This window comes from Lissotriton helveticus, chromosome 4_1 (assembly GCF_964261635.1).
Source record: "Lissotriton helveticus chromosome 4_1, aLisHel1.1, whole genome shotgun sequence".
Lineage (NCBI taxonomy): Eukaryota > Metazoa > Chordata > Amphibia > Caudata > Salamandridae > Lissotriton > Lissotriton helveticus.
Genome location: NC_136063.1, coordinates 1,528,796,254 through 1,528,822,039, shown reverse-complemented (window position 1 = coordinate 1,528,822,039; position 25,786 = coordinate 1,528,796,254). Strand labels below are relative to the sequence as shown.

Genomic DNA, 25,786 nt, shown 5'->3' with positions numbered 1-25,786 from the left:
GTACAAATATGTTAGATCAGCCTCTTCGAAGAAGAATCATTTTTATACCATCAACAGGCTTTATTATACGCCAAAAAAGATTGATACGTTTGTGACTCCCCCTCCATCCTGCTCAAGATGTGGGGTAGTCGAAGCAGATGACATACATGTTTTTTATGACTGCCCTTCCTTGGGTTCCTTTTGGTCTATGGTCGAGAAGGCCCTGGAGGGCATTTTTAAGGTACAAGGGTCCTTAAACTTAGTTATTTTTGGGATGGACACTGATCTTTTTTGTTTATTAAGGGGGGCACAAGTAGCGTTATTCTTCAGTCTTATTATAATTGCACGCAGGGAGCTATGTAAATTATGGAAGGATATTAGCCCACCTCTATATGAAAGCTGGCTACGGTCGGCATTGAGCACTGCACGGTTAGAATCTGGTTTGGCACAAAATGTAAATAGCACGGTGTGGGATCCTTTGTTGGAATGGGGAAGAGAAATGAGGCTGGTCTAAAGCCCTGCCAGTCCTATGATTACACCAGGCCTCGGAATAAAGGGGCAGGGCTGTTGCAAGAACGTCAGCCCTGGGCGCCCACGACAGAATGAGTTGAGAAAGTTTATTTGCGCAGCTTTTGGTGGAATGAGGACCAAAAAAAAGGCATTAAGCTACAAAACCAGAGGTATGGGCAGTTCTATTAGCATACACATAGTATGTTTAGGGTCACCACTGTAGATCTGACGGTGTGTCACTGGCGGTGTTTCAGAGCAGGGTCCATTCGGAAGGCAGGTATGTAATTCGAGGCAAAATTAGATGACCAACCCACAGCGCTTGCAATCCTGTACTCCACTGCCACCTCGCTGCTAGAATATTTAGATGTTTTGAAGTTGTGCCTGATTATATTATCACATGTATCTACTTTGTTGAGTGGCAGTTATAAATGTGTAAGGGGCATAATTCTGGATAGGTTATGACCACCACTACCGGGCACAGTGGCAGCAAAGCATGCATCAGGCTTTACGCAGAGGCTGGGGAGCTGGGGGTCTACAGTACGCATAGCGCACTACACACCCAAAGTAGATGTACATTTTACTCGTCCATACATAATGTGCATTTGAGACTGCACATGCAGGGGTTGTAGATGTATTAAGAACACATGGGCCGCCTGATATACAGCCACAATGTAGTACTTATAAGCCTGGCAAGAGCTAGGCACTTCACACGCATCCCAATATGGAAAGTGCAGGCCATTTCCCAGGTAGCCACTGACTTTGAAGTTGGCATTAAGACTTGCATCACACACTTATTTCTAGACGACAGTGGCTTGGCTGGAGACAAATTACAGCAGAGGTAAACCTTTTCTGTGGTGAATGTTTATACAGACATCCTAATGGATTAGGACATCTGTCACTAACAAAGTCACACGCCTTTAAACATAGATTAGGAACCTGAAAGTACAGGCTGCATCAGACCTATGAACCAGAGCTACTCTTGCTAGTGTGACAATGGAATATAGGTGGCAACAAAAAAGACTGTGCTTGTTTAACTAAATGGAATGTATCACCCAACAGCACAGAGAGGATGACAGAATGGGCCATTTACTGCCCTGGCTGTTATAAAACAAAGGTGTAGATTTCCTATCGTAGCATTTGGGGGACCTGCATGTGGGATGGCTAACCGACATCATAGCTTAGACATAGCTACTGTCCTTGAACCTTCAGCAACTTGAATAAACACAGGTAGGATTAGAACTGAACTGTTTTCTACACAGCATGGCACACACACCAGGGATGCCCCTTGTCCTTGCTTTTGTCGGCCCTTTCATTGATGTTATTTTACTACAATGGTGCAAACTGGGGAATTATGCTGGGTTATGTGCTTGCACTATCGCTATCTGCAGGTGATCATCTTCTCTATCCGCGAAGCGAGAATTAATCATTAACCAGCACTGACTATCCTCAGTCTTTCAGGAAATTATTTCCAGGGAATTATCAGGCCTCAGGATGAAGGAGGGCAAATCCTGTCTTTTTCTACTGCAAATAGTGACTGAGTCCAAAAGCAGAAACTGCCCACTCTGCTGTTAGTCCAGCAGCACACCACATTTAAATACTTAGGGATCCAAATATGCCATTCTTATGCGTACCTGATCAGTGTAATCTGCTGATGCCAGATAATCACCTATTTATCTGGAACAAATTGCCTATCTGCAATGGGGCAGGTTTGTCATTACTAAAATGGTTCTTCCTCTACCTTGCCTTTATTTTTTTTTCTGGACATTGCCACAGGATTTGAACAGGCATTTCTTATTGCGGCATAGACAACACTACACTAGCAAACTTAGTATGGAGAAAAAAAGAGGTACAGATCATCGCATGACAAGCTCCAGCTACTGCGCACTAGCTGGGTTGTTCAGTGTGCCTCACATGAAAATTTAATATTTAGCTATGCAGCTCCAATGGGTTGTAAGGCGGTTATCTATACCAAAGAATTTTTAGGGTCAATATTTACAAGGGGTTCTGGGGGGGGTTCAGCACCTCTTATGTATATTCTTACACAGCCAAGTTGAAACTGTTTGCTTTCACTGCTAGGTAAGGTTGAAATGGGACTCTCGTCGTTCCTGGTGGTCTATATCCCAGCACTGCTACTTTGGTGCATGCATGCCTTCACCTAGATAGCAGCAGTAATGGATAGTGTGGAACAAGGCTGAAGTGCTCTAACTGGTGGTCAGCCGGATTTGTACCTACAAGCAGAACCCATACCAGGAACCTTGGAATAAACATAGACAGCAAACTGGACTTGACCGCACAAGTAAACGATATCATTGCATCCTGCATCCACACACTGAAGGTGCTTAGGAAGATCTGTATATGGCTCATAAGCAACACTGAAAAAACTGTCACTCAAGCCCTAGTCACCAGCAAGTTTGACTATGGGAACAACCTCTACACCGGCATCACCAAGCAACTCACTAGAAGACTACACACCATTCAGAACTCTGCAGCCAGACTTATCCTCCGCCGCTTAACACAGAACTCTCTTCACACCACACCCCGGGTAACTATGTGGACTCATGATACACTAATTTGCTCAATTCAAACTCATCACGCAAAATTTCAAGGCACTACACAACTCAGGCCCCACTTACTTGAATAAACTCATCTCCTTCCACCAACTACCTAGATGCCTCTGCTTCTCAGGACTCCTACTCGAACAGAATCCGATCATGAGGACGAGCGTTCTGACATTGCTGCTAAGACATGAAACCACCTCCCACTCCTTATCAGACCTTCCTCCTCTCTTATAGAATTCAGCAAGAAGCTGAAGGCTTGGCTTTTCAATTAACCAATCTAACATAACCAGTAGTGACTATCGGGGACATATTTGAAGGGGAAACAACCACATAAGTTTCAGACCCTGTGTCAGACTCAATCCGCCAGTCTCAAGCCAATTGTTGACCTTTTAATAGGACAGTCAAAAACACCTGGGACTGAAGAATGTCTACTTCTCAAAAAAGCACCAATTATTTCATACTTTGCTGCGAGTGCAGAACGTTAGGAAAGCGGTCACACAACTGTACTTAAACCTGATGGACATGTATGCCATCATCTTGCAGCTACTTAATTGCAGCTGAATTTGCAACTGGGCAGGATAATTGTTGATCTTCGACTGGCAGTCGATGATAGGCTATTCCAAATCGGTGTCCAGAAGCGGCAGACTTTAACTGATGCAATTTTGTATCCTGCATCACACGTAATGGACGCCCAACGGACTTTACAGAATGTTTTCCTTGGTGCCCTATGCCTGCCCTATGAGTTGCCCCGAAAACATTGATCTGATTCATATGTTCGGGTGCAGTGTGGCAATATTCAAGTACTAGGCAAACATCACCATGCGGTTGAAAGGCTTACAAGGAAGAAGGTGCTCTGTATCCTCAGGATATGTGTATTTGGCCAGATGCCCTGGGTGTAAAATACTAAGACTGAATGCAGATTTGTAGACTTGCCATTGATGCTGGCTAGCAGATTCTTGGCCATGGCTTGGAAATCTTGTGATGCAATATTAATAAAACTTTAAGAGAGTGCTTTTAACCCCTTAATTGCTGCCGTCGGCCAACGGTCGTCACGGCCACTACCTCCCCAGTGCTGCGCACGACCGTTGGACGTCCATTCAGCACTAGTTCCAATGGACAGCGCAGCACTGGGGAGGTTTATTTACAAGCTCTAAAGGGGTTAAAGGAACTGTGGTGGACATTTCAGTGAGCTCTGCGTCTCTTAAAGCCAACAGAGTCTTGGAATGAATATGTGCTTGAGACTCCATTCTGTTGCAGTTTGCGAACCAATAATGACCGATCCCCTTAGACAATCATGGCGGATCTGATCGTGTTTCTAGACTGTCTTCCCTAGTGCACCATACTGCGTTAGCGTGGGCCCTCGGCACACAACAGACAAGTAATCTCTAAAATAGTCCAAACAATAAGTCGGTAATCGAGCTCCAGAGGCCAAGGATCACTTGCTTGTAAAAATCGTACTTTTTTTCGACCATGGCCATCCACAGCCGCCTCTTTTGTAGAAATCACAGTCTCCATTGCAAGAAACTATTCTGAAGAAGGGTCACAAATGTAATTTCCGCAATAGCAGACTCACTTGGCAGCTATGGTTGTGCTGAGGAGCTTTCCCCTGCTACTGGTATCTGAGGCTCCTGCCATGTTCCTGCAGTTGGGAGCCGGTGAAGGGCAGCAGTAGAACCCCACTCCTTTGCATCTCGGGTAAGGTGTTCTGGTCCTCAGTGGGTGGGTGCCGCTCCTGGCCTCTGCTGGAGGCCGTCGTTGGGCACCAGTGTGCTGACTGGGCGGTCTTGCAGCTGCCATCATTCTGCTCTTTGACCGCCAAGGGGACCCCACATCTCTCCGTTCCAGAAGAGGTACTGACACTCAGCACTTGGCACCACAGCAGTGATGACAGTGGACACAAGTTAACAGTGCGACAAGGACTGCAGGGTAACCAGATTGTGGGTTTGCCACTTTGCCTGTGTGCTTTTTGATCAGCCTGTGGGTTGGAGGATCCGGAGATCTTGACCTGCTGAACTTGTCTCCTGACCTGGATGCGTTTGACACCTCAGAGTGGAGTTGTGGTGTTTCTTTTTACTTAATCAACGCTGCACTTAAACCACATACTAGTGGTGGATGTCCAAAATACTTCTGTAATCGTAGGGGCCTTGGCACCCCCCACCATCCTCAGTAAAGACCCTCATCACTTGAAAATATGGATGGAATCACATCTGAGCCTGCGGCTCACTGTGCCCCCAAATGAATTCCTGGCCACCTTTTAGTCTACTAATGTGTATGTTTGCCTAAACTCTTGTATGAACCTGACACCCAGGCAGAGCAACCAGGCTCTTCTGCCAAGACTGTTACCCTTGCATCTGTGACACCCATCTCCTAAGGAACCCATTGTGCTCTTGGCTTTTCCTCTGTGGGAGGTTTTCTGCTTGCGTTCTTGTATCCATCCAGCTCCAAGGCAGTGTAGCCAGAGAATTCACTTAATTGGTTAGCGCGGCCCACAGATTGGCCCCTATAAAGACCATTTATGCTACCTCGCTAAACTCACTGGGAGAAAAGTTATCATGCTTGGATAAGGGTCTCACTTCAATTTGACATGTTTGACCTCTTGGGTCCTTTCCACATATTCCTCCCCTTCAGTACTGGTTAGTCCTGCTGCCCCATCTTTTGAAGGAATGCAGACTACATGTGACCGATGACGTTGTCCTGCAGTTCAGAACGTTAATTAGCGCTCCATTGTAGGAAACCCCACTTCTCCATTCTTGTATGCCTCTCCGATGAATATCTACATTGTCTTGAAATCTTGCACTATTATTTCCACCAAAAGTCTGAACTCTAAGCACTTCCCAGTAGCTGCAAAACTATGTCTAAGGCATAGGTCCATGTCCCCTGCCTCACACTAATATCTCGACTATGACATCTAACCAGATGGTGACTTCTGACGGGGATGAATCTGAGTTTTAGACTCGCTGCATCTCCCTTTAGATTCCACATACCTGACCCAGTATATATAGACCTCCCAAATGAGTCATTATTGCTACTTGCAACTGATAAATGGGTCTCACCCCAGACTAGGCTCCAGAATGCCGGTCCAAAATCATTCAAGATCTACCCATCCAATCTATCCAAATATATGCCCCTGAAAAATCACAAACACAGACTACGTAAGAAATTCCAAGAAACTCTCATCTCATATTTCAATAGCTGCGTTAAAAATCAATGACCAAAAGGTCATTTCTTTTTTCTTTACTCAAACCACACCTCCTAGAATGAAAGCTTTTCGTCAGTCACATTTAAGTGACCAGCAATAACAGAATCCCTTATGGTCTTAAACTCTCCATCTTTCCCCATATCCAGTTTCGATATCCATGTTCAACAACGGAAACATTCTGATTCATACTCTGGACCATAGCCCCAATATTTTTTTCACTCTTCTGTAATATTGTGGATTTCATAAGCTCAAACCAGAGTCCCATGCTCTCCCCACCCCACACCAAGTCCTTAGCCCACAGTGGCTACCTACTCTACTGCTTCACCCCCACCTAAGTCCACATCCACTGGTGACTGCTACCTTTTCTGCCCCGCCTAGCACCCAGATGCCGGAATCATCCCTACCATATCCACTCCCCCCAACAATACTACTACCATTCCAATTTACTCTTGTCCCCACGTTCACCCCTGATTCCCCCTGCATGCCTTTCCCCCTACCCCACCACTTGTACAGTTTCCCCCCCCCAACTCATGTCCTTCTACCTCCACATTCTTTCTTCTCATATGCGTCACTGGCACTCTTTCCTATCTCCACCTGATCCTCTGGTATACCACCTGCTCAAGTTCCCCCGGCAGACTACCAGCTCAGGTGACCTCCCTCATACTTGTCTCGTACCCCATGAATGCCATTGCAAACCACTCAGTTGCCCCTACAACTGACCCCCCTCCTAAACACTCCCTTGGACTCCTTGCCTCTCATTCCATCAAACCACCTTAACACACCATATGCTCGAACACCTATTAACTTGGCTAATCCTCTAGTGCAAGTTGCACAAGTTTCTTCTGTTCTGCCTTAAACACCAATTTGACGAATCTTGTATCCTTCTTCTACACACAATATACTAAAACATACAATACCCTGGCTAGTCTGCTAGCACAAGTTGCTCCTGTTCTACCCAAAAAACACCACCTTGACTAATTTGACTAATCAAGTATCCTATCCAGCTACATATTGCCCTCAGCCAGCAGGCACAATCTTCTGCATACAATCTCCTACCACCCTCACCAATGGCATATGAGACTCTGCCCTTGCTGACAAATCTTAACTCCTACTGCTGCTTCTCGCCATAGAAAATAAATTAGACAACCTAGCCAAGGAAGAGAAGTGGATATCAGAACCCCTGCCATCCAGTATTCACATTAGCCACAAATTCTACACAATACTCGAGACACCATCCTACTCTAACCCTTCATCTTACCGCCCCAGACTAATGGGGCCTACTACCCCTCCCAGCAATAAAAGCCTCCCCTGAACCAGACGGGCCGCCAAAAATCTGTTAGAATGACATACGACCTCCCCTTCTTAGCTTGCAAGCCATCTAATACAAAACTTTTGCACACAAACAATTGAACGTAACCTGCTCATGGGCTCTAATCATTGTAATTGAGGCAGTCAGGAGAGGATACCTACCCTGAGCCACAACATCAAAGTTACAATCATTTCAGAGCAAACATCAAAGTCTACAAAAGCCACCCTACATGCATACTGCACAACTGTAGATCAGTGACAAATATAACACTGAACTAGCTGAATTGATCATAGTACAAGTTAGACATCCTTTTTCTCACTGAAACGTGGCTTTATAACCGCTACTCTTCACTGATCAATTTTCTGATTCCTCTGTGCTTCTCCATTAAACATCTAGAAAGATTAGGGCGAGTTGGGGGTGTGTTACAGTCCTCCACAGTAAGACCTTACAACTTAACCTGTTTTAATCTGGAGAGATGCTTCACCTTCAAATGTATAGCGGTGGATCTACTCTGCAGTCTCAAAGCCAACTTAACCAATGGCATTTTCCATCCACCAGGTGACCATAATTCTTCACAGATGAGATAATGGATCTTAACACTCTTCAAGCCCTCTTACCCACTTACAAATTAATCCTTGTTGATTTGAAAATTAGTTGGAACCCCTGCAATACTCAGACAGAACTTCTCCAACTTCTTGAACACCAGTGTCCTGCCGCAATTCTGTAGCGCTCCAACTCGCTCAAAAGGCTCCACACTTGATCTCCTGATAGGCAATAGAAATTCCTAGCCTAAAAGCAGGGTCACAGACACCAAACAAATCTGAATTAGCGAACTATCATCAAAAAGTACGGTCTCTCCTCCAAACTCTAAATGATCTGAACAGTAGATGACTTGACCCACTTCTGCAACATGGTCATGTCTGATATATTCCAAGAGGCTGCACCACCTAAACTAAAGAGGCAAATCAACCCTCCGGCCCATGGTTCAGTAAGGATCTCAAAGAAGGGAGGAGACTGCTCAGATTGATGAAAAGAAGATGGTGACTTGACCCTGTGACGATCTATCCCTCCCTCCTGCAATGAAAATAAGAGAAAAACTAATTTTGAAAGCTAAATCCTCTGTCCTCGGTCCCCAACTAGACAAGGCAAAAAGCTGTTAAAGCAAACTTCTCAAGGTCATCAGACAACAAGCATTCTTCTACCAAACCTGCTAGACTAATCACCAAAGAGATGTGAGGAGGTCGCTAATTAATTTCTTCACTGACAAGAAGGTAGAACAGTCTTAGACCAATGACTCTACATTCTCCCTGTTTCCACATCACTGAGGGCTGTTGACTATAACAAGAAACCAGTGAACTCTCCTCCTTCACCGATCAACACAAAAATAAATACCACCAGGAACTAATTTAATTTTGTTTGTTTTTCTAATATCCTCCAGGTTATGAAGGCAAAGTAAATGCCATCAATAACATATGGGAGTGAAATGTTGTTGGGAGAGGGTGCAAGGATCTTGGATGGTCAGGTGGTTGAAATATATGTCTTGCTTTTGCCTACAAAGAACAGCATCCCCTGCACAAGTACTCCTAGAATTTGGCCTGTTAGATCAAGTAATAGCCGGACAGCAAGCATTTTTTATTTTGTGTCGCAAACGAAGAGCCTCAAGACCTAGTACCCTGGAGAATCTCAACTGGAGAGAAATCGCAAGTAGCCACAGCAATTGATTATATCTTCACTTCCTCGAAGACTTTAGACACATTCCAGGTAAGCGTGTTGTGGAAGCAGCAGGTCACTCATGCAGTGTTTAAAAAGTATATTTCCCTCAGTGTTCACAAGGTAAGCAGATTAGAGGATAAAAGTGTGTTAGCACTGCAAAGTCATGCCTTTGGTGGTAAACGCACATAATGTGAAAGGCCACAAGGCGTACCTAGGTACCGATTACTCGAAGTACACTAAACACAAGGTTATGCTGCTCTGATTTGGGGCTCTACCAACTCTGGATTACCTGCCAAAGTGGCGCACACTGCTTATAGGCAATACCTTCACACTTAGCAACTTTGGGAAAGAAACCCCTGTGCAACTTTGGGAAAGAAACCCTTGTGCATGTCGTAAGCCTGTCTCCTACACTCTATATAGAACGCTGGGAGCTTTTGCATAGATCTTTTAACAATCTTAAGGTGCAGACATGCAGACAGGCCGTTATAGCGGTGTTTAATCCTGCCAATATCTATTTGAACATTAGGCTGGTAACGTTTCAGTCTAAGTTTCAGGAAAAGCTTTCACTAACATATAATGCATGCCAGAACTCTGTTCTCCTGACTGCAATACACTCAACTACATTTTGTATTCGTTTGTAGCACTGTATTAAATACACTTTATGGCTTACTTTGGTTTTATGACCAGATACGTTTTTAGAGAAGTTTTATCCTAGTTGGTTTCTTGCAAAGATTTTAATTAATCATGCAAATAAAGTAAAACTAGAATATAATGGATGACACTCTCTCCATTCTTGACAAATGGAATCTTGTCTGCTTGATATTTTCATTACCTTTGGCACAGTCAAGCAAAATATTTTTCTCCACATCCTAAAGTCACACATGGGGATTGAAGGCACAGTCCTGAGCTGGTTTGCCTCCTATTTCACTAACCACAGCTAGCAAATTAAACTAAAGGAGTCTGTCAACCTTTGCCCTTAACTGTCTTGGGGTTCCACAGGGCTGCGTACTTTACCCCATGCTCTTCAACCTCCATATGGAGCCTTAAATACTGATACTCAAACAAGCCAATATTGCATATCCTCTGTATGCAGATGACACTCGGCTTTATCTGAAAATCCCGTCTCCAGATAATGTACAACCATTAAATGGTACCCTAAAGAATGTCCGATTATGACTGCCGGTCAGTCGTTTAAAGCTATACCCTCTGAAGACTGAATTCCCTCATCTCTCAAGCCTAAGATGCTGTGATGCACTCAGTTGCACTCCCAAAAACATTGACAACACCGCCATCCCTTCGTATAACACTGCATAAAAACCTTAACTTGCTTAGCTGTATCAGCTCCTTGGCTGAAAGCGCCTTATGCCAAAACTGACTTCTAACGAAGGTCAAACCTTTCATCCCACCACTTGACTGCTAAAAGGCGCTTGTAACCTGTAGGCTTGAGTATTGTAACACGATTCTTGTCTGCACGCTGTGCTCTCACCTGCATCCATGAAGGCCACGCTCCATGTGGCTGAAAGTCTAGTGTCGGGAGTCAGACTCTTTGACCACATTACTCCTTTACTGATCACTCTCAAGTGGCTCCTGATTGGAACCTGATTCATTTTCAAAGTAGCTTGCATTACTTACAGATCACTCCATCTTTGGTACCTCTAAATACCTGGTCTGCAAACCCACCCTCTCCAGTAGCAATAGCTCCATACGTAGCTTGGCGAAGCTACTCCTTGAGCCACCTAGATTCAAGAAAGGCAGGCCCACTTGCGCTCCTTCACTGGAAATGCTCCAAGGAACTGGAACCCACTACCTCCTCCAATTTGCACTAACCCCTCTCTTGTTTCTTTCAAGAAGAGCGTTTAATCTCCTTTGCTTCAAAGATATCTAATGAACTGGCCAGTCGTTACCCTTGAACCCCACCAAGGTGTTGAACTTATTTGCTCACCCCCCTCTCATGCATCCAAACAATGTACATATTAACCCACTTTGTATTTATCTTTGACAGTGTAACCTGTAACATATTATTACCTTGTATTATGTAAAGTGCCCTGATAACCTCGGGTCTTATACTTGCTTTATAAAACGCTTAAAAAATCAAGTATAGTCGTGTGATCATAGTGTCAGCAGGCAAAACCACTTGCACGCCATAAATCGTTTTCAGAACACTCTCCTCCTTCTTCATCTTCTTCCATAAACTCTCCCCATACCCCTCTCCTTGAACCACTAAGGCACAGCCAACTTGATATTACTGCAGCTCTGGAAGGTGGCCGCCAGAGCAAGGAGACCATGTTGCAGCCCCATTGGAACATCTCTGGTGGTATTAGTGGTATGCCACTGGCGAACTAAGAATCTCAACAAGACTATTGGTGAATCGTTTGTATTGCATAGTGTGAAATATTCTTGTTTATGTGTAGTATTAACCTGAAATACCTAAAAAAAGAAAGTTTAAGTTGCTGTTGTGGGGTTCTGGTTCTATAGTTGTTTGCAAGCTTGCTAAGAGCACACCTGGTTTGGCGATGAGGGTGCGACTCATGCACTTTTCCATGTGTCACATTCCACAATATGCGCATTTTCATTGTTTGCACCGGGAGGTGCGCCCGGCGTAAACGATGAAAGTTTTCTCTATTCCGATAAATGCGCTGCCCCAGGCAGCTGCAAACTCACTTGCTTTCACAGTGTAGGCGGCAACCTGCCTGCACTTTTTAAGCGGATTAGAGATACCCTTGCAGACTGCTGCAGTCAGTGACTGCACCCGCCTGCAAGGAGATGTCGGAGTGGTCCATCGGACCCCCATTCCCCCCGCCAGAGGGCTGCCATCAAGGGGCGCACTGACAGTGCGCCACCTTTTATTTGGCACACTATCAGTGCACCTCCTGACAGCTTCTTTGCGTCTGTAAAACAGCGTAGGCTCAGAGGCAAAGGGGTTCCCTCATTTGAATGGGGCACGCCCCCATGCAAATGAGGAAACTCCCCCTGCAGATCGCGCTGGCACTTTTGTGCGGCAGCGCTATCTGCATTACAGAAGGGGCTGCACAAGTGTTTGTGGCCCCTTCTGTAATGCCAAAGTGCCCCGTGGGTGTGCAAAGCGGGCACAATCGCCTGTTGTGCCCCCGTGGCACTTTCTTTAATATGGCCCCATATGCTTCTTCAGTCTCTGCGCAGCTACTGTATTTTTTTTTTTGCAGTTTTAAGGAGCGGTTACCAGATCTAGGTCTGTTGGTGTGTTTGTAGTTGTTCTGTTATTTTCCTAGCCACAAAATAGTGATAGGGTTATTAGGTCTCGCCTGGTGACGCAGCGCGAAGCGCTGTCGCCAGCGAGATTATTGTTTTTGAGTTGCCTCTCATGGGAGACAAGAGACGGTCACGTGCAAGAGACGGACAGGAAATGTGGACGCGCGCGTGAACACGCGCTAGCATCCACTGTGAGCCGTTGCTGTTAATTGTTTCAGTTTAATTGTTAAAGATGTGCAGCTTGCACGTGTACGCTGGTGCTTGTGAACACACACACGCCGCCCCCAGCCAGTGCAGGCCTACTCAATCACAAAAAAACAAACACACGCACCAGCCCCCACGTAGTATGGCAGCTACTGCGACAAGGCCTGTTTGCATAGGTTGTTCAGTTAGCTAACACACTTACTCCTCTCCTGCAACAAAGCTAGCGGGAGGCATGTGCCTGTTGGTGAATGGTCCCGCGATTACAAAGCGTGTTCTTCAGTAACAGTATCAATGCAGTCCGTGTTTTTGTGCTTCTGTTAGTGTGATTTTTATTTTCACTCAAATCTGTACTTCAAGATCTGATTTATTTGTCCTGTTATTCCGGAAATTGAATCCGTGTGTGATTGTTCTGTTGCTTTTTAATCACTCCCAGGTGTATCCCCAGGTATTTGCATGTTGTATGAATTAATGTGTGTTGGTAGATATCTTTTACATGCCCGCAAGGAAGCCGCGAAAGATGACACCCGGAAACATCACCCAGCTATTTTGTTCTCTGGCTTAAAAAGTAAACTTTCGCTAACTTTCTGCAAGGAAGGCTCACTCTCACATTTTTAGCCCCCCACCCCCGCGCATTCCCTGGTGGTCAAAGGGCAATGGGTGCGACGGTGAGGAGAACTATTGATTCTCAACCACAACGGGAGTCTTAAATGCAGTAAATGATTTTGAAGGCGGTCATTAAAGGCCCAACAGCGCACTCATGTGGTCATTTTTGGCGATATTGTTTGTGTCCAGTGGCAATGGGCCTTCTGCACTCGCGTTAGTTTGATTTCTGGTCGTAAAAAGCTTTTGCAATGCAATAGGTCCTGCATTTACTTAAGTTTGACCTATTGGCATTGTAAATGACAATGCCTTTTTTTATGATTTGGTTTTTAAAACATGAATCCAAGGCATTACCATTTACAATGCCAATAGCTTAAACTCGCGTAAATGCGAGACCTATTGCATTGCAAATGCTTGTTTTTTGTTATCTCGCTGATTGGTTAATTATGAGGATTGTATTATAGATGGTCGTCTGTAATCTTTTTTTGCATATTTTTTGTGAGGCTCGAGTGACTTCTAATGGTGGCAAAATATTCTCACTTTTAAGCTTTACCGAATTCTCATAAAAAATATGAATAATTCACAACTCCGTAATGGAATTTGTACCAAATGTAGCAGTTGGTGCTGCTTTTTTTTTTTTTTTGCACGACCTACAAACAATTCAAAAAATTAAATAAAACCTTTCAAAGCCAATAGATCTGCTTTGCGTCTTGAGTTTCAACTAAAAAATAAGGGTACTGTAGCAGGAAATCGTACAAGCATTGGCAAAACCAACAGGTTACTCCTCGTTGACATATTGGCTTTGCTAGTGCTTTTTGCAGATGCTTTGCATAATCTTCAAAAAGCAAGATGCTTTCTGCTTATGTTGTGCAGCATCAGTAAAAAGTCAGCATCAGTAAAGTAAAAAATAAAAAATAAAGAAAGTGCGATGATGGCAACTGCATCATTCATGATGGTAAACACATGCATCCACTCACCTACTGTATGACAGGGTTGCCTTTTTTTGTTTTATTTTTATTTACCGGTCCTGATGGCTTTTGCCACTTGGATTGATCACTTAAAGAAATGTAATTCTTTTTTGCATGAAAGCACTTCCTGCAATGCCGAACAACCCAGCAGTAAATTTATACCATTTACTGAAAGGACCACATGTGGGGTTAATTAACAGAGAGCAGTGAGTGAAGGAGGAACAGAGGAATCTGAAAGTGTTTTTTTAAATATAGAGTGGCTTCGCAACTGCTGGGCCCTCCCAAAAAGGAAATAAAATACACATTTTTTATTTCATGGACCACAAGAGGTATGGTAGCAGGTAAAGGAAAACCTAGGTGGTGGTTGGGGCATTGGGGAGACCAGCTCGAGAGAGCAAGAAAAAGATGCACTTTTGGGAATGCTTAATAAACAAGCATTTGCAATGCAATAGGTCGCGCATCTGCGAGAGTTTAAGCAATTGACATTGAAAATGACAATGCCTTTTATGTGTTTTCCAAAACCATTACATATATAGAAGGCATTGTTATTTCCAATGCAAATAGCTCAAACTCTTAAAAATGTGAGCCCACTTTCGTAGTGGCTGCGCCCCTTTCTTTAGACGCTGCCTGCCGTGTTCATGTTGCAGTGAGCTGCGTCTGAATAAAGAGGCGTGGCCACCATTCGAGTGAAAGCATGTCTTTTACCCCCCAAAAATAAAATTGTTCCCAAACAAACATTTTTGGGTTGTAAAAAGTCCCCATACCGTGCTTTCTTGATAATGGTGTGTACACCCCTTTCTTTAGATGCGGCTCGCTGTAACCTGAATACGGCAGCAGTGTCTAAAGAAATGGGTGCGGCCACTATGCAAGTGAAAGCATGATATGGGGGCTTTCACTGAAGAAAAGCAAAATGTTTTGTGTCTCGGCCGCTAAAGTTAGTCGACTGCGCTGCCAAATTAAATAAAGAAGTGTGGCCGCTATACTTAAAGCAGACCGCGCTGCTAAAGTAAATAAATAAAGAAACATGCCCCCAGCATTTTTCACATAATTATAACTTTGCTGCCTTTGCCACATAATCCATCATATACTGCATAATCTGCTGATGTCAACAAAACATTGTTTCTAGCTCAAATGGTTTAAAAGTTACTGAAAACACAGTGACCCGTGTTGCTCTGCAGGGGAAGGCCCTTTTGAAAGGTTGACTGACCACCGTTCTGTTGCTTATTGCTATATTTTGGTGTTAAACTGGTACTCCTGAAATGCAACCTATGCCCAGACAGTGTAAAAATTATGAAAGAAAGGGTAATACTCTCACAAAATGTGCTGCATTAAGCCGCATAATTTGACTTTTCTTGTTGCATAATTTGGTGGGTGGAAATAAAATGTGACTGGAGCGGAGGCGGGCCATCAAATATGTCTGCATGTAAATCGCTATAATTCGGACACCGGACTGAATTGTTTTTCGTTTCAAAAAACGATTGATACAAGAAAAAAAACACGATTGAAAAAAATTCTTTTGAAAGCCAACTGCGTTAATTGTGGAGAATGCCCATCTCTGCTTTGTTGCAAGCACGATTTCACAAAGTGATAGAAATGAGGTTCACAAATTATTGGATTTTTCTTTGAGAAATAGATCATCAGAAAAGTACAAATAACGGATTACCAACAAAGCCTTGAAGTCTCATGGAGACGAAACGCGTCGGTTATGATCACGTATTTTGTTCAAATGATTGAATGAAAAACTCATCTATCAAATAAAGAAAGAAGACAAAAATAATTTTGGATTAAACAAAGTCTCCAGCAAAGTTAATGGGTTCTGGGAATTTACTTAGTATGATTGAATTTTGATAATTGAGTATTCTTTTTACATTTGATTACTATATTCATTAATTCTCTTAAACACCTTGGTATGTGCTGAACAATTCATTGTCTACAGTATTGATTTTGGTTTTCCAAAATATAAAGGGAGCTAGGGAGGTCAGGTTCCCAGTTAGCGCAATACCGTCTTTTTGCTTCCATCTTCTAGAACATTAGTCCAAACCAGTGCAGGTCTAGAGTGCCTTGACCTTTTTTCTTGTGTTTAATGTCTGCATGTAACAAGTTTGCTGCATTTTAGAGAGCTGGGCTTTATTTAGTGTTAAAATAAAAAAGCGGTTGCTGCTTGTTGATATTTGCATCGCGTTTAGCGGCCGAATTGAAAAAATTAAAAGTGCTTACCAACTAATTGAAGGACACCATATAACGCTGCAAGTAAAAGATCCAGTCCTGGTGGGCATTACAAAAGGAGACAGGGCGGTAACAAGGAGGGACAAAGAAGCCTTATTATCAATTGGAAGCTAGCATTTACCAAAGACGATGCCAGCCAATGAAAAAGATGGGCGGGGCTTCCACTTCACTTCTAAAACATACCCTACTACAATATGCCTCGCAGAGCGGGGCAGCGCATGAGCGCTGCAGCGCTAGTCTCGACCTAAAAAGGAAAAAAAAGTAGTTTCCTAAAGGTAAGCGGTGGAAGGATGCAGGCCTCTATCACACTGATGGTCAAGAGCCACGGAATAAGAAGCGAGTAAATGAGTGACAAAGAAAACACTGGTGAGCAAAGAGAAGGCTGTCAGCCCACTGCTAGTTTTTTGTTTTGTTCATGACAAGAAGTCTTTCCCAAACAAAGCTAAAAACCTTCTGTAAGCAAGAACTAAAAAGGATTGATTTCTTTGCACAATGTATGTATGAGATAGAGAATTGAATGTCTCAATATTCATATATTTTTTAGATTTAAAATAGTCCCTCATTTAATGCAATGCAATCACTCACTCTCTACGAGGTAGAATGATACATCAAATAGACAGTAGCATGAGGAGGGAAAGAAATACACATCTGGGTGGGGGCCAAAGCCCTCTCTATGTATTTGTTTAAGTATTGTTAACCATATCGTGCAGCCAGGTGTGATGTTACGCCAGACCTAAAAAGATGAGAGGAGTAAATGTGCGCAAGGCATAGCCAGAATGACTCCCTTTGCCCAGAGCCTGCCAGGCGTAGACCAAGTCTGTGTTGAGCCAACATTGGAGCTATGTGTAGTGTGCATTTGGCAGGATGGGATGGCCTACCATTTGCTGAGCCTGGTTAAAAGCTGTGTCCTTTGTATTCTCAGCAAACACAACAAGATGCTGAGCAGAGTGCTAAAACTTTCCAATCGCTCACCTCCAGTCACAGACCTGGGTTTAATCCATTTTTCTTTTGCTCACAATACCACTCCATTTGTTACTACACTTTTTGCCCTAAATGGGATGAGTATGTCCAGACGTGGGTCCCTTTCTCTCTGTGCCACTGGATTTAAGCTAGCCTGGCTGATGAGGGGTGTTACCCTGAAACCGGTCCTAAGATGCTTGTTTCTGGTTCAGGGAGGACCTTGCTTGGCCGTTTGGGCTGGACTGTTCCCATAAGGAATAAGGTCAAGACTGATTTGCAAATGGCTTTATCCAAGCTGGGGTGGTGTAGTGAGCACAAGAACGATGGATTGAACCCAGATATTGTGGTGACGGGGGTGAATGTTTGATTAATTCAGCATTTGCTGCTGCTGCTACACTTTGTATTGTCAGAGCAGGGATAATGGGGGGTGTTGTTGGAAATCAAGGCACTCCATCTTTTTAATCATGATTTGTTCGATATTATGCTAGTAAGCGTTTTTTAAACTGTGAAGTGTATTATTATATTTGGTTGTGCCAAAGCACTTTGGTAGGCCACTTTTTAGTTAATTTAAAAACACTTGCATTGTCATGGCAGTTTCTCTTATTAGGATACCTTTCTCCCTCCGTCTCTGTTATGGACTTTTTCTTTTCGTTTTTGCTAGGAGACGCTGTTACTCTATTCAGGTGTTCGATCCTAATACTACTATCTACATTTTACTGTTCACTATCCCTTCTTACCCTTTTTTTAACTTGTCAACCTTCTTTTTGTAACGTGATGTGAAATGCTGTCATCATGCATAGTTTGTTTTTTATATGTAATTGTTATGGTTTTAATTAACCAAACGATAAAGATATCCTTCCGACTGGGTGTATTAGTTGAATGAAAACTATTTCCAGTGTTCTATAAGGGAAGGCGGTTTGGAAATAGGCAGTGACCAAAGAACTGTTTCTGTGGCATCAAGTTACTGGACACAGTCTTATGCTCTGAGGGAAGCCAGAGAGGTGCTGGAGTAATGGGCACAGGGTGTAGGAAGATGCCATTTCCCTTTGGATAGTGTGCACAGAAATTCCAGGTATCTATTATAAAACACAAACAATCACATATCTATTTGGGAAATTGTAGTTATCTACCACATATACTGGAACAATAACTAAACATGTATGTTAAAAAAATCAGTAGAAAGGCTGCTAAGGTTATGATTAAAACTGGACATACACAGAAATGTCCCGGGTATGGTTAGTTGGAACTTTAAATGCACCCCCATGCACTGTATGAGTCTTTTGAGTGAATACGTACAATAGCACCGAAGAGAATGTGTTGTCTTTGTTAGACCTAATCTTGAGCTAATAATACTTTCCAAAGGGATTATCTCTTACTTCCAAGAAATTAGCAGATCTTCCTCTTTACTCTACCGTACTGTACATAACTTTCTATCTGAAAATGATGTGGTAACAGCACTTGTGTTATCAAGACTAGATTACATCAGCGCCTCATATGTAGCTATTCATCTGCTATCCTGCAATAAATGCAATGTCTCCAGCCTGCTTCTGGGACTTCACAAGCGCTTCATTGGCTGCCAGTGAAGAAAAGCGTCAGATTTAAGACCCTCTGTGTCGCTCACAAAGCCCTATACGGAGCTGCCCCAAACTACCAAAAGAAAAAAATCTTACTTGGTACTACCCCAGCAGGCTACATCGATCTGCTAATACAAGAACAATAAATGTCCATAAAATTAGAAGCTCCAGCTGGGGGGCAGAAGATTCATCAACACTACAGGCCATCTCTAGAACAACCTACCTCAACAGCTGAAAAGCCAATTCAACTTTCTGACTTTCAGAAAACACCTTAAAACCTGGCTGTTCTCCGGTCCTTAAATTGAGAGGCAAAAAAGATGGTCCATCGGCAGGATTGGTATCGGCTAGTACGATCATATTAGCGCCAGGACATCATCGGCATTCACCTGCTTTAGAAAGCATATCAATACTCTACAAGCTAAAGAAAAAGCACTGTATGGAACCTGCTTTTAACAATTTGCGGCAGTTACCAGAGCCCTCTTCTGCGTAGACATGATCTCATTACATCGTAGAGCATGAACCTCATTGATTTGTTGATGCCCGAGGAGCTAAAGTCCTATGCGGATGAAAAGAACGAGCAAGCCTTGTGCCTTAGATTTAAGGGAGGCTGAGCAGTAACTTGTCGATTTGTAGAGCGAAAATGTTGTGTTTCACCTTTTTAGGGCATCAGGCTTATTCTTAAGGATAGCACATCATAAACTGTGCTTGAAAGATTGCTTTTCTTGTTGGGGCCATTACTGCCATGCTGTGAAATAGTTCTAAGCCAATCACTGAAGTTAACGAAAAAGACACCTGCATGTGTAGTGTGTGTGCACTTTCGGATCTCTAATCCCAAACCTTAGCTCATACAGTCAGTCAGATCAGGCACAATGATTGGTGCAGCCGTACTCCGGGCCTGTAAGCTCTACTTGGTAGCGATGATGAATGCAGCCAGTGTTACTCGTAAGTGCCTTTTGAGGAGCTGATTAGACCCCAAAAGTGCTTTGTTTTGGCTTCCTTCTGCAAGAATAGACATTTGAACAATGGGGGAGGGAAAGGTCTGGAACATACCTGTCCTCAGATGAACACGTTCCACTACTTTATAACATTTTACCCCCTTTTGTCTGCTACTCGGAAGCTTAAAAATCTCAAGTGCAACCCTGAACTGCAGAGCAGTGATCCTTCTAAAACTTAGCTGAGGACGTGGTAGTGTCACTAAGAACGGTTGCTAACTGTACAAAACCGGTTTAATGTAACCTGGTGCTTTGGTCTGCACCATACCAAATGATTCCATGCACCTCCCGTTCCAGCCCCCCCTCCCCGAATGGTAATGTGGTTGGTGAGGGAATTGTAATGGCATGCAGATATCTCAAATGCTACTTAACATTGCCCTCCCTTCTGCAATTTCTAAAGAAAGACCTGTATTTGCATGGGAATGAACCGCCTGTGGCTGTGACTTTGTAAATGAGTAAGTTGATTTCTTGCTTGGATCCTGGGTACATTGCTCTCCTTGGTTTTCATTAAGTTTTTGTTTGCTTTTGTGAGCTTTGATGTCAAAATTGAGTTGGATTGTGAATTAGGCTAATCTTCATTTTACCATTGAGCATGTATGTAAATCTCAAGCATTTATTTAAAATCTTCTTCTATCTCTGATAGTTGGTGTGGATGACTACAGCTCGGAATCTGACGTGATTATTATACCTTCAGCCCTGGACTTTGTCTCACAAGATGAGATGTTGACGCCCTTGGGGAGACTAGACAAGTACGCAGCAAGTGAGAACATCTTTAACAGGTATGCTTGTAATAGGTTTTGACTAGAATGCCTCTTAATTCTCCTGCTGTAATCTTTAAAGGAATGTGTGCTATGCCAAAGGGAGATTATCATCTTTCTATTTGCCCGTTACAAATAGACTAATGTTTAAAATGAGAAAACGAGCGAAAGTACTTTTTAGTTTACTACTGGAAGAACTCAATTTCACGAATGTTCTGATGTTTTGGAAGTGTGAGCATGATTGACAGATCTACCTTCACCCCCAACTTTGCCTTCGGCCATTTTTTTTTTTTTTTATAGAAGTTCTATCAAATGGATGTTTTGTTTAAAGCTATTCTTTGCTTTTGTTTTAGTTGCATAAAACTCAGTAATATGCTGTATTAGTCAAGGTGTTTAATCCTATTGAGATAGCCGCCTGTACATGTGCACATTCATACAGGCACAGCTGCCATCTAAAATTGAGAATCTGTGCATCACCATCCAGTTTTGAATCCAGTATGAACACCACTCATTGAGAAATCATATAGTGCTTTGTGTGTGGCATCTGAGCTACCACCAGTATAATTTTAGGGATGCCACAGTCTATTGTTAAAAAAGGTTTTCACAGTTTTGGTTACGAAAAACCATTCATCTATCCGGTTTGACTTTAATGCTTTAATGAAATTACCCATCTGTTAAATTGCAGTATTGAAAAAAAAACTGATAGAGAACATTCATTCACTTAAGCTCTTTTCTGTAGAATGCAATTGTGTTCTCCTTTGCCTGGTCCTGGAGGCCACTTCATTGGTTTAAATGCATATTAGTTGTTGGAGTTGGCAGAAACTTCTTCATATTGATAAACCTAATCTTACTTGTTGTCTACAGTATTTTTGGAAACATTGTCTCCCTCATTGAGTAGAAACCTATGTAATAGACCTAATGACCACTGGTTTTTTTAAAAATTTGTTTGAGAGGCTTGCAACAAGTATAAACAAAGCCCCAAGGCTGGGGTGCAGCAATATCATACTCACATGTGACGATACAAACCAATTTTCGTTTGTTAACATAGAAAATCCAAAAAGTGATCCTCAACCTCTCCCAGCACTTAAATAATTTTTCATCGTATGATTGTCGGATCCAAAAACCTTGTGAACACACATGAGTGAGAGCCCATAAAAATGAGTTCAAAGACCAATAAGTCCTGGCCAGACACATGAGGGAAGAGACCGTGGATATAAATAAGGCCATGAGGCCTCAGGCAGCTCTTCCTCGTAAGCCTCCAGTTGTTCCCTCCAATATATGAAGTCTCGTATCCATTTCTTCACAGTGGGCATGGATTTTGCACCCCAGGATTGCGCCACAGCACGCTTAGCCAGCAGAGTGGAGACAGCGACCACCTGCCTGTTGCAGGGCTTAAGATACTTCGCGCTGCCTCCGGTACACATCGCACTCTCTCCATCACAACATCTGAAAGCACACTCGTAACCTTGGCCCAGAACGCAGCAATCCTATATCAATGTAAGCTTTATAAAACTCGCTGGGGAGCCTATCCAGCCCTATGACCCTGCATGTAGGGAGGGACATAATAGCAAGTTTTACATCCTCTACGTCAAATGGTTGTGTAAGATATTCCCTGTGCTCTAGAGATAGCCAGTCAAGGGCAACATCATCAAGGTAGGAGTGTATTTCGACCTCGAGGACTTTGGACTCACCATCGTACAGTCTAGAATAAAAATCAAGGATAGCCTCGCTAATTTCGGGTGTGGTGTAATGGGCCGTCCCCTCGTCATCTAGCATCTCCGTGATGTATTCCTGTCATTGTGGGGCTGACCGCTTTTGTGCCGTCGAGCCACTAGGCCTGCCCCCTCCATAATATTGTGCCGTGCATCGCCTGGATCTGTGGACCAATTCTTGGTCCACTGTTTCATTGTGTTCAGTCACTCTTTCGTATCGTGGACACCGTCGCAGGAGATGGATCCTTGAAGTGAAGTTGAAGACTATGAAGTTTGTGGAACAAGTATATTTATTTAGATAAATATGTATATAACGGGTGAGAGCCAGGGAAGCGACGTCCTTCTCCAACCGGCTCGGTAACATCAATGTTCCACATGGAACTGTTATACAACGCTCTATATTCTAAGCACGAGCATTAAAGAGATAAGAACACAACACATCCCCCCCCCCATACATTTAAGCAACCCGGAAAAGGTGAAACAAAAGGAAAAGAGAAGGTGAATAGGGAGCAAAGAGAAAAGGAACAACAGGAGGAATAAAATTACAAAGCATAGTCCTTCAGCCATCTGGGTATAACTCTTGTTCTTTTGTCAGGTAGCATATTAGTCTTGTTCTGTGTGACACCTGCGTCCAAGTCTGTAAAATCATTGACATCAGTTTGAACATCATGCTCATGACTACAACCTTCACCCACTCCCCCCTCAAAACACAAGGGAAAGTAGGATTGCCCGGATTCACCAGAAATGGTCGTCAAATCTTTACCCAGTTGAGACTGAACTTGGCTATTTTCAAAATGATCTTCTACCCAATCAAAATTGTTGACACATGAATCAGGAAGTACTTCTACGCAATTTTGATCTGGGTTGAATGCAATATTCTTAAGATTCCATACTCTACCATCATCCAGTCTTACGGAATTCCTTAAAACCTCAGCAATTTTACAAGGTGGTTCAAAACGGCTCATACCTTTGGGAACCTTAAAAGGTTTTTTTACTCTCACCCAGTCTCCAACCTTGATGGAAATATCTTTAGTATTATGGTGAGAGTCATAAAATTCTTTGCTTTTCTCATGACTGGATATTAATTTGTCCTTGACCTCAACAGGAGACCAACATGCCACCTTTCCATCAACCAGCCATCCAGGATTAAATTTACATCTAGCCGTTCTGCCTCTCATCATGGTAAACGGAGACAAACCAGTGCTGTTCTGTACAGTAATTCTATATGACCATACTGCTTTCTGTACCTGTATCTTCCAATCAAGTCCACTGTGCACAGAGGCTTGAATGACGCCCTTGATCACTCTATTAAACCTTTCGACAGTGCCGTTGCCACTAGGGTTATATAAAGCGGTGGTTTTGTGTTTAACCCCACATCTGTCGAAATACTCTTTAGCTAGTCTAGACGTAAATTGGACACCATTGTCCGATAGCACACAGGCTGGTAAACCTTCTGCCATAAAAATTTTGTCCAAAAATTTTAGTACTGTTGGAGTGTCAACTCTTTCCACAATTTTGACAATGGGCCACTTGGAAAAAAGGTCAATAGCCACCAAACCATAATCCCTAGAATCACCTACAGGTCCAAAAATATCCACTGCGATGGTGTCCCACGGAAAGTTGGGAATTAAACCATCACTCATCTTGGGCTTAAAGGTCCTTAGAGTTTTGTCAGCAGACATGCAAACCGTACACTTTCTAACAAACTCCTCAACTTCCCCGTCAACTCCTGGCCACCAGAACATACCTTTGACAATAGACTTGGTTCTCATAATCCCAAAATGTCCCTCATGGCACAATTGCAGAATCTTTTTCCTTAAGGACACAGGTGGGACAATCCTATCACCTCTAAACAACATATCATTTTCAGATGACAACTCCGTACGGATTTGCCAAAAAGCATCCAAACCAGGAATATTCCTCACTTTGGGCCAGCCCTTACAAATATACTCTAAAACACTTCCCAATACAGAATCCTTACTCTGTTCGGTTAACCATTCTGTTTTACTTATCGCAGGCTCACCACAATCGTGTATCAAAGCCACACAGTATTCGCTCCAGGGGTCATCCTCACATTCTTCCAAAGGGGGTGGAAGTCTTGACAGACAATCAGCAATACGGTTGTCCCTACCCGGTAGATAGACCATATTGTAGATATATTCCTTCATCCGCATAGATAGTCTAGCTAACCTTGCGGACGCACCTGAGATGCCATCACATGACAAAATGCGGATCAATGGTTTATGGTCTGTACGAATGGTCACAGGTTTGCCCCAAACAAATGCTCGGAAATGCTCCAACGCCCATGCACACGCTAGGGCCTCCCTCTCGATGATAGGGTATCTACTTTCAGCAGGGGAAAGGGCCCTAGAGGCAAAAAGAATTACTTTTTCTTTACCACAGTCATCATACTGAGATAACACAGCTCCCAAACCCTTATCACTTGCGTCAGTTGTGAGCAAACAGTCAGCATTAGGGTCAAAACTGGCAAGAGCATTTACTTTTTGCAACTCCTTTTTGATCAAATTAAATTCTTCCTCACACAAATCACTCCAAAAGAACTTAGAGTTCTTCTTCAGCAACGCACGCATATTGTGAACTTTTGCTGCAAAATTTCTTATGAATTTGGCACAGTATTCAGCCATTCCGAGAAAAGCTCTCACTTCATCTTTCGATATAGGCGCCGAGAACTTAACAATATTCTCCACCAAGGTAGGCTTGGGTTGGACACCTTCCTCACTTATGACATGCCCCAAGTATGAAACACTTCTTTGGCTGAATTTGCACTTTGACAACTCTACAGTCAGACCAGCTGACTGTAAGGTTTCTAAAACTTGTTTCAATTTGGAATCATGACTTTCCTTGTCTTTAGCTGCCACAAGAATATCATCTTGAAAAAATGAGACATTTTCCATGTCTCCAAACAGTCTATGCATCAGCCGCTGAAATACAGCAGCGGCTGAGGCCAAACCAAAAGGCATACGCCTGAACTGATAACAACCAAACGGTGTTATAAACGCCGTGAGGTTCTTAGAGTTCGGATCCAACATTACCTGATGGTAGGCGGCAGAAAGATCCACCGTGGAGAACCATGTAGCTCCTTTAAGGGAAGAAACCATTTCATTTATTCTAGGAAGGGGAAACTTTTCCACGACGATGTTATTGTTCAAATGGCGCAAATCGATGCATAGACGGATTTTTCCGTTGGGTTTCCGGGCAACCACAATCGGAGAAATCCACTCTGATGTTTCCACTTCCTCTATAATACCTTTTGCAAGTAGACCTTGGATTTCTTT

The 25,786-nt window shown here is 43.2% G+C and overlaps 1 protein-coding gene across 5 annotated transcripts in view; it reads left to right on the top strand.

The window, feature by feature from the left end:
- PPP4R1 (protein phosphatase 4 regulatory subunit 1) overlaps nucleotides 1–25,786 on the top strand; it is a 689,584-nt gene that overhangs the window by 57,122 nt on the left and 606,676 nt on the right. For all 5 annotated transcript variants that reach the window (XM_078688139.1, XM_078688143.1, XM_078688140.1 and 2 more), the window contains exon 3: nucleotides 20,664–20,799. In XM_078688139.1, coding sequence (XP_078544265.1) covers nucleotides 20,664–20,799 — 136 coding nt within the window. The remainder of the gene's footprint in view (nucleotides 1–20,663; nucleotides 20,800–25,786) is intronic.